General features: G+C 45.3%; 1 protein-coding gene across 1 annotated transcript in view; it reads right to left on the reverse strand.

The window, feature by feature from the left end:
- wnt3 (wingless-type MMTV integration site family, member 3) overlaps window positions 1-8,194 on the reverse strand; it is a gene marked incomplete at both ends in the record, with an annotated part of 22,300 nt that extends 14,106 nt beyond the window's left edge. The window contains one exon of the mRNA XM_083686965.1: window positions 8,115-8,194. Within this exon, the coding sequence (XP_083543091.1) occupies window positions 8,115-8,194 (80 nt within the window). The remainder of the gene's footprint in view (window positions 1-8,114) is intronic.
- Between the last annotated feature and the right edge of the window lie 1,806 nt (window positions 8,195-10,000).

A 10,000-nucleotide genomic window follows, 5' to 3' on the forward strand; every position in this document is an offset into this window, starting at 1 on the left:
GTAGGATGGTGTGTGTGTGTGTGTGTGTGTGTGTGTGTGTGTGTGTGTGTGTGTGTGTGTGTGTGTGTGTGTGTGTGTGTGTGTGTGTGAGGCAGGAGGGAGGGTGGTGGAGAGGGGTGGCTCTGTTGCTACTTGTACTCAAAGGCCTCACTTCCAGCCTTCTTTGCACTTCTGCACTTACAGCAAGGTACCCCGTCTTCATTTAGGGCCCAAATGGTGTCCCAAGTATTCAACCATGTATTCAGTGCAAACGATGGTATCGTAGCCTACAGTTCTTTAACATTATCGTTTATATATATTTATATATTTATATATTATATCTTTATATATATATTTAACATACCTGTTCTTGTTTACTGTTTTTAATTGCTATGTCATACAACCTATACACAAACAAGGTAGGGTACTGATCATGATTGATAATGTTCATACAACAGTGGCATGCCAAACTTTTGACTCATGTCACATTTCATTTCTTGGTGATGACAGACATATGCTTACCGTGTGTTGCTGTTTGGTTTGTTTGCATGCTCTAAACCTCTCCTATGTATAGGCCCAACTGTAATACATTTGTTATTACATGTTGACTGAGGAGTGTTTCTGATGAGGGAAGTGTGAACATTTCTCCACCGCCCATTGATTTGTGTCGAGATAGTTGTTGATGAATGGCACTCATTCTTATGCATGTAAGAACAAGTTGCTTAATTTATGAATTAAATGAATCCAGATAAAGTTGATTCATTTAATTGAACTGGTGTTCGTTTTCTGTGCCCAGAGCATGATGGCTCCACATGCATACAATAGCTGTCCTTATTGCTTCATATGAGGTGAGGATCACAATACAGAAAGTCCTCTTAAGTCCATAAGAATGCTTTATATAGTATACGGTACAGTATAGTGTAGTCCTATGAAACTCTATTCCACCCCTATATCTTGACATCACAGTTCCCCCTGGTTGGATTTGCCTAGGGTCTTGTGTATCTAAATGAGGCCCCTATACACTTGAGATGCTACCAACTCACTGCCATCTGAATTTCAATTATGATCCCACAACACATCAGGATCTACCAAGAGTCCCATCAAACTCTATACAACCTCTATAAGTTCACATCCCCCTTCCCCTTGTCAGATTTGCCCATCAGTACAATCCACCGAGAGTACAAACACATCCTATCAAACTCTATACAACCTCTATACGTTTACATCACTGTCAGATTTGCCCGACAACAGGATCCACCTAGAGACAAAGACACCGACTCGGAAGAGAGTTAAAAGTTAAGTGGGCCACGTAAAAGTTGCCGGCACTCCGCCTGGGGATGGGACTTTTCCTGGTGGAGACTGGAATGTAGCAGCGGGAACGTCTACAGCTCCTGTCTGTCTGTCTGTGTTGTTGTGTTCCTCAGTGTTTTTCTTTTGGCACACTTTTGATTTGTAGTCCAACAGCTCTGGGCTGATCAGATAAAAAATGACAGGACCCCTGAAAAATGTTCCAACCTGTTTTTTTCGGTGCTTTGCTTTATACCTTTTCCTCTCCTCACTCCCTCCCTTCCCTCCTCTCCTCACTCCCTCCCTTCCCTCCTTCCCTCCCTCCCTCCTTCCCTCCCTACCACCTTCCCTCCTTCCCTCCCTCCATCCTTCCCTCCCTACCACCTTCCCTCCTTCCCTCCATCCCTCCCTCCCTCCTTCCCTCCCTACCACCTTCCCTCCATCCCTCCCTCCCTCCTTCCCTCCATCCCTCCCTCCCTTCCCTCCTTCCCTCCCTACCACCTTCCCTCCATCCCTCCCTCCCTCCCTCCTTCCCTCCATCCCTCCCTCCCTCTTGCTCTTCCTCCAAAAAACTGTGTTCCTCTCCTCCCTCTCCCCCCTCTCCCTCCCTCCCCAGCCACAGACTGCGTTCGTTCAGAGAGTGCAGGGCTGGGACAGGGAGACCCTGCAGTCAGAACGGAGCAGAGGAGAACATGAACAAGAGAGTCTGGGTGTAAACTTGTGAACCTGCCTGTCTCTGTCAGGATGTGAGCGAGTGCTGAGTGGGTTCGAGCCGCAGAGCCGCAGCGGTCTACAGTGTGCACTTGGGGAGCAGGAGAGTTCTCTGTCTGACTGTGGAGGCTATAGCTGCAGTACAGCGCAGTGCCAGACTGAGTGGAACTCACTGCACTCTCTCTCTCTCTCTCTCTCTCTCTCTCTCTCTCTCTCTCTCTCTCTCTTTCTCTCTTTCTGTTTCTATGTCTGCCTGTCTCTCTGTCTCTCTGTCTCTCTGTCTCTCTCTCTTTCTCTGTCTCTAGGTCTGCCTGTCTCTGTCTCTCTCTCTCTCTCTCTCTCTCTCTCTCTCTCTCTCTCTGTCTCTCTCTCTCTCTCTCTCTCTCTCTCTCTTTCTCTCTTTCTATGTCAATGTCAGAGAGCCGACAACGTTATCTTGAAAAGACAAGACTTGTTTGAAGTAAGAGTTTCGAGACAGTGTTTGAATAAACCCATGGCTCGTCCAGGGGATTCATTTGTTACCAACCAGTGCTTATTAGGGACTGCACTTCATGTATTTTCAGACAGTGGTAATTGTTATGCATTTCATAATAGAGCGCTTGATAGATTATGTTAGACTCTAGCTAGGGAAAAGTTTCTAGTTATGCAGTCTGCTAGAAGTGCGAGGTGGCCATCAAACGGTAAACAGTGTCTTGTCAACATTTCCTCTATTCTCATTTCATGGTGTAGAGCAACCCCACCCCGTCCCCCCGTCCCCCCTATTCAAATGATGGTTGCAAGACAGACATCCCCATGACAAAGACCTGTGCTTAGACTCTATCTATCCCTTGTCTCTCCCCCTGTCTCTCCCCACCCTCCCTGGGTAATGGATCACCTGGGAGATCTGACTAAGGGAGCACAGGTGCGACCAATATTTCTTTGTCACTAGAAACTGTGCCCTCCTGTCCATTAAAGACACCACAGGCTGCTAATGATGATCTGCCCAGTAACAGATCTGGAAGTAACAGAAGGAGGTGGAAAGCGATTCTGGTCTAGTTTGGGTGTGTGTGTGTGTGTGTGTGTGTGTGTGTGTGTGTATGTGTGTGTGTGTGTGCGTGTGTGTGTGTGTGTGAGAGAGTGTGCTTGTCCACGTGCGTGCCCCTGACGACCTCTGTGCCTCAGGGTGTTTAAAGCCTATTTTCCTTTGAGGAACTGTCCTGACCTGTGTTTTAGTGCAGGTAATAGCTGTGTTGCTGTGGGACTTTGTCATTTCCTACACAAGCAGCACCTCATGTTCTTTGATGATGGGCTGAGATTAGGAATCACTGCTTTGAACTGCCACTCTCCTTTGAACCTCTCACCTACCTTGTGGTTGAACTGGATCACGTAATGCTACTGGTTTGTTTTTCTGAAGTAAACGGCCAGATTGAGTATCAGAAAAGTATTTGGATAATCCCCTAGACTGTTTATAGATGTTACATTAACCATCCATTACCCCTAACCCATACCCAAACCTATCCCTACCCCTGTAGCTATTCATCAGCAGATCGTTCGTTAATAGTTTGAGCAGACCATCTATAGAGGACTATCCAATAATGTCCATCCACATTACTGTACAGTATATGGATGCTGCAACGTACACTAATATGGCCATTCAATCCTAAAGTTAAATAAATTATAAAATTCTCTCATACCACAGATCTCTAGGGCAGACACTCTCACTAGTCTGCAGACATTACACCTGCATATCTCATTGCACTAAGTCTTTCTCTCTCTGTGTGTAGACATTTCTCAGAGGCTTTAGGTCTAGGATGTATTTGACCCCTCCTGTCCTGTATGGCCAGTGTGGCCTCCCCATCCCCGGCGTTGCCATTGATATGGAACCCTACAGGTTCTATTCTAAAGAAGAACATTCTTTAGGGCTTTCCTCCTTTCTCTTTCCCTTCTCTTCTCTCCCTCCCTTTTCTCCTTCCCTCCCTCCCTTTGCACTGTTCAATATAATGCCTGAACATCCTTGATCTTTTCACACGGGCCTGCAGACGGAGGGGATTTTCTCACAGTAAGAATCATTAAAGTGATCCTTTTGGGGGGGGGGGGGGGGGGGGGGGGGGGGGTGAGGTAAGGGGGGGGGGTGGGTCACAGTCAGATAATGACATTCCTGAGACCCGGAGATGGACCTAAGAGCCCCCCTGTTTAAGCCACCAGAGTAGGCCAGTTGGCTAGCACACGGTGGGTGTGACGGGTGGGATTCGAACTCGGGTCTCCCACGTGGCACCCCTGAGTGTCGACTATTAGAGGCCAGGAGGACATCCTCGAGGTCTGAGGGCAACTTGAGTCTACATGTCTCGGGAGTGTGAACACGACTCCCAAATCACCTCCACTACTAAGGAGAGGACAGGGATATGACCAGGGCAGGTGAGAGATAGGTAGAGTAGGGTGAGAAAAAGGTGAAGAATTACTTCTCAGAGTTTCAGTCACTCTACAACCCCTCACATCACAGGGATAGGAATCGTTGGCCACACTGCACATTGAATTTCCCCTACACCTACAGTATGTACTGTAGTAACTCTCTAATTACTCTTGTAACAACAATGTAACAACATGCTTATACATCTGTAATTGCTATTTGGTATGGAGTTGAGCGGTTTGTGTTGTCAACTTGCCACACAAATGGAATGAGATTAGATTGGTGAAAGAGAGTGCTAAATGAATGTGGGAAAAACTCCAATAGGGAGTCCATTATCATGAAACTATTGCATTAGAAGCCTAAGCTACAGATCAAGTCAGTTTACACAGGCTACGAGCCCTCTCCCTGATTTCCCTCTCTTCTGAGCAGCGGCCATGATTAACAGAAGATTAGGTGCATAATGGTGAGTTGGATTTAACTGTTTAGCTAGTGGTGCTGTGATGTTACGGGGCTGAACCACCTTTCTTTGTTGCTCTCCGGTCGGTGTTTGAGGAGGTTCTGACGGGTTAAGGCCTTGGTGATGTTGAGTGTCAGCATTCACTCATCGTATTCACTGTATGTGATATGAATATAAACAGCAGAGGCTGCACTGGCTGACAGGTTAGCTTTAGCTGTTCCATTTAGGGATTATCTGTGTGTACAGAAAGAACGCTGACTGTAGCTTCACGTGTACGGGGTTCATTTAAGATCTTTTGAAGGTGCTTTTGTAATCAGATCAAAATTATTAACGTTTATTTAGGAACAGTGGTGGTTCTGGAGAATATAGTTACACTATTGCATTGGATGGTTTTAGGACATGAATGTAGAGAGGTGAACTAATTAAAACATCAAATTAAAACGTCATCAGTACCTTGTATTATAGGTAACCTAACCTGCAGTCTTGAGAGAATTAAAAAAACTACACTATCGAAATGGTGAAAACAGAGCACAGCTTTACCCCAAAGTCCCCCACACAACACGACGGCCGTGAGATGCATTACTATATGCACAGGATTAAAAAGCCACAGATATTCCCTTGTAAGCCGCACATTCATCACAGGCGGGTATAAGGCAGCCAAGCTCTTTATCCAAAGTCTGTGACCCAGCGGGTTCTGGTGGAACCTGCGGCTGGTGCTCTATATGTTATCTGGTGGGAGATCTGTCCAAATACTTTATTTTCTCTCACTTTACAAACCCTCTATCCTTACCAGAACATTCTTGCATTTTAGCAGATCTCCTGTGCTCCCCAGTCTACTCCTGGCCAAACCACTCCATTAGCCTGCTATGTCATCCTGTTACCTATCCCATGCATATGCACATCTTCTGAGTTATTTACCTTGTTTTGTTTTCAACACCCCCGGTGCCATGCATGGAGGAATAGTCAAAACTCCTTCCCCTACCCGCCTCAGACACGCGCACACACACATACACACACACACACACACACACAAACACACACACACACACCCCATCACTATCTTCCCTGAGACTGAAGCAGATAGGAGCCGCCATGCTTCTGGCCCGATGGTGAAACTCAGCACCTTTCGGGGGACGCACCACCTCGTTTTTTTGTTGCCCCCCCCCCCCCTTGGATGTGCTCGACACTGCAGGGCGACGCCAATGTCAGTACCCTTCTATGACACCCATTCCTCAGCACCTGCCCGCCTAGTCACCTGAAGCTACGACCTTGCTTTTCATCTTCCCCCCGCCACCACTCCTTCTCTCTCTCTCTCTCTCTCTCTCTCTCTCTCTCTCTCTCTCTCTCTCTCTCTTTACCTTCCCCTCCCTCCCAAACCCCCTCCAACCTCCACTTCAAATTTGTTATCCAAATCAAAGGTGCAGCACATTGTTTGGGGGCTTGAACATTACACCACTGTCATGTAAGCTCCTTCAGCTTTAAACAGCTGCAGGTGATACACAGACAGAGAATCCCTGCTGTCTTTGTCACTGGTGTCTACTGGAGAGAGAGAGAGAGAGAGAGAGAGAGAGAGAGAGAGAGAGAGGGTGTAAAGTCATTAACACTTTAGTCCTGTGGCCTGGCCTGTGTGTGTGTGTGTGTGTGTGTGTGTGTGTGTGTGTGTGTGTGTGTGTGTGCGTGTGCGTGTGTGTGTGCGTGTGCGTGTGTGTGTGTGTGTTTGGCAGCTCTAGCTCTCTGTAAATGAAACCAGAAGATGCTAGTGGTTTGGACTGGGACCCGGGCTGTGGGACCACATGCTAACGGGGATACCAAAAGTGCAGTAGCTCCTCCGACAAGTACTGTGTTGGCAGCCAGTGAAGCTTTGTCATACACACACACACACACACTCACACACACACACACACACACACACACACACACACACACACACACTTATTGTGACACATATGCAGAGAAAAATAAAAAAGCTTTCTTTTTTCAAAAGGGCCAAGGCCTATGAGGTCAGATGCATGTAGCTGAATTTCTAATGAGAAGAACCTTCTCTAGGTTTCATGGTTTCATTTCAACAAAGACAAATAAAAGCCTGCAGCATATAACCTTACTGTCCCATAACATGCTTAACGCTGCAATAGAACACTGCAATATATGTATGTATATATATATATATATATATATGTATATATGTATATATGTATGTAGATGTATATATATATATATGTATATCTATATGTATATATATATATATATATATATATATAAGGACAACATTTGAAGCTGGACTATTGTTTAAATGTTCATATTCAGCACAGCAAAATGTATATAATGAATGTATGAATTAATGTATATAAATGTATATAAACTAGATCTGCCACTCAATTGCAGTCTCCTACATATCTGCGATTTCGTTTATTCAGACTATTTCAAAATCAGACTAAACATTGCCTAATTTGAAACAGAATTGATAGAACTAATGTTGGTAGTAATATTACTCCTAGTTTGGGATCTATTCCCAAAACGAAACCAACGAAAAACATTCAGTTAACAATGAATAGTTCCACGGCAGGGTAGGGGGCTGCCGGCCTGAATGTCGAATATGGACGCACAATAGCAAACCAAACAAGAATGACGCTGACTTGAAAGGTCCTAATCGTACTACCCCCAAATGCAAATTTCAGAATGTAAAGGTTTTAAAAGAGGTTTATTTAAGAAAGAAACGAACTCCCTACACATTTGGATTTTATAAACTAGATGGATTGGGCCGTAAAATGTATTTGAGGCTTTGTTGAGTTTTCGCGAAGAAGCCCAGTGTTGTCATTGTCCTGGGAGGATGGGGACAGTATTAATCCAATAATGGGCAGTCATAATATTCCCAACCGCTACCTAGAAAAACTCCAACTAGTCAACAATGAGCAATAATTAAAGAGACAATATCCCTAAACATGCCGTCCCTAGGTTAAATGTCTCCTTTAAAACAACCTTTAACACACTTAGTAAAATGCCCCCAAAACTAGAAATGTCAACCTCCTTTTGCATCACAACATTTAGTTAGTAATAAGATAAATAGACTAGGGTCTAGAGAGAGGAAAAGCACAGCGAACCTTTTCCGTTCCACCAGTACTTGAGGTTAAGATTCTTTGGACTGGGCTTGGAGAGAACATTTTTCCACGCAGTCAACTGAAAATGCACTGTGTATTTTGCCCTCTTAGAAATGATCAGTGACCAAAAGTCTTCCTTCTTTTACTATGCAGCCTTTCCAGGATTTGATGCTGAAACTACATTTGGTACTGTACTCACCACCATATGGGATAGCCGCCAAGCACCCGTGAGCTGGACAACCACACACACACCATATATCCAATCAGGTACAAATCCATGAGGTATGCCTTGTAGTGATAGGACGTGGAAATGGATCAATACATGGAATTTCCAATAGGGGAATGAAGCAGAGTTCCTGAAGAGGTGGAGAAGATTTTAGGAAAAGCTTGATTGTTGGAGGGAGCTTGGGGAAATTTTTTTAAAATGAAATTGAAAAAAAAAAAAAAAGAAAATTGAAAAACTTCCTCCTGTGTTTTCTCCCCCTTCTGTGAGACGGGCCAGGAAAAGTGTGTCTGTCTCCTTAGTAGTTGGGTGAGTAAGTGTCTCTCTCTCTCACACACTCACACACAGACACACGCACACACGCTCCTACCCGTCCTCTCCTTCCTTCCCTCCCTCTCTCTGAGCTTCTTCCCTAAGGTAGATATCTTTTTCTCTCTCCCACTTTTTTTTTCTCCCCCAGGATGCCTCATTCACAGGCCCAATATTAAAGGGGGGAAGAAAAAGGAAAAAAAGGAAAAGAAGACGAGTGAGGTTTGGAGATGTCAGCTGGCAAGCCAATCACAGGAGATGGCCTTAGGTTACGAAAAAAATTATTATTCGTTCCCATCTGTCAATCACACACCACCCCCTGGTAATGTGGAAAAGAAAGAAAGGAGAGAAAGAGGGAGGGAAGAGAGAGAGGGAGGGAGGGAAATGAGAGAGAGAGAGAGGGAGGTATAGGGTAGAGTAGGGGAGTGACAAGAGGGGAAAAGGTAGAGTTCTTCTTCTTATTCAGTCTATTTCATCCAGGGTGATTCAAAGGAGGCAGCCGCCCCGGAGTGAGAGGCTGGGGAGAGGTGAAGGGATGCAGGCCTGCCTCTCAGCGGAGGCTTGGGGATCGCTGACGGACAAGAGTACAGGGCACACACAGGGGGAGGAAGTGTTGTTGACTCCATCTTTAGGGGTTGTGCCTTGACTAATTGATCCGGATATATGTGCAATACACTGCATACACACACACACACACACACAGATACGGTCACACCCTTTCTCTCTCACACTGGGAGGGAGACATTTACAGTGAATTTTCTAAATTGTTGTCCTCCTCCCACCCTAACTAGAGGACATAAAAGAAGGGGACACAATAAAGTCATAAAGCGTAGTGGCCGGGCCAGCCTGGGCTAGGCAGGCAGGGTTATATGGTGGAGTGGCCCAAAGGCGACACTTTTTACATCAATACCATTGTCATTGTGATGTGCTGAGGGGCAGGCAGGCAGGCAGCAGTGGGAGAGAGGGAGGGAGGGAGAGAGGGAGGGAGGAGGGGGGACTCGGCTGACACCAGTACAGGAAGATACTATTTGTCTTTACTCTTTTCCTCAAGAGAGCCTACAATGAACCTAGAGTAAACAAGAGTTTTGATTCATCTGTAGGGAAACTGGTTTGGGCATACAGTACACAAACAACACACTGCAGTAGCATTATCAGTGGTAAAAGTAGTTTGGGTGTACTAACACAACGACACAGGGTAAAGTTTAGTTTCCGACAGTTTCCGGTACAGTATATCAGTGTAGTGTGAACTAAAATAACTAAAAGGACAATTTCACTTTGGCTTTGAAATGTTTGATTTGTCCTTTATCCACTGTTTTCGAATGTAATATCTTGGCTGTTTCGTTTTCATTATGATTCTCCAAACCCCTCGCCAACTCAGTCACTACGCAGCTTGTTAGGGTTGTGCTGGTGCGTTGGGTCATGTCTTGGTAGTGATGTCACATGCTTTTAGTGGGTCCTCTACCATATGATTACAGTCCCCTTGACGTGGTGTTCTCTATGTAATAGAACCACTGGACAATGCTGTCATTTACATGACATAATGCATACTCTTC

Source organism: Argentina silus, assembly GCF_951799395.1.
Source record: "Argentina silus genome assembly, chromosome: 16".
Taxonomy (NCBI): Eukaryota; Metazoa; Chordata; class Actinopteri; order Argentiniformes; family Argentinidae; genus Argentina; species Argentina silus.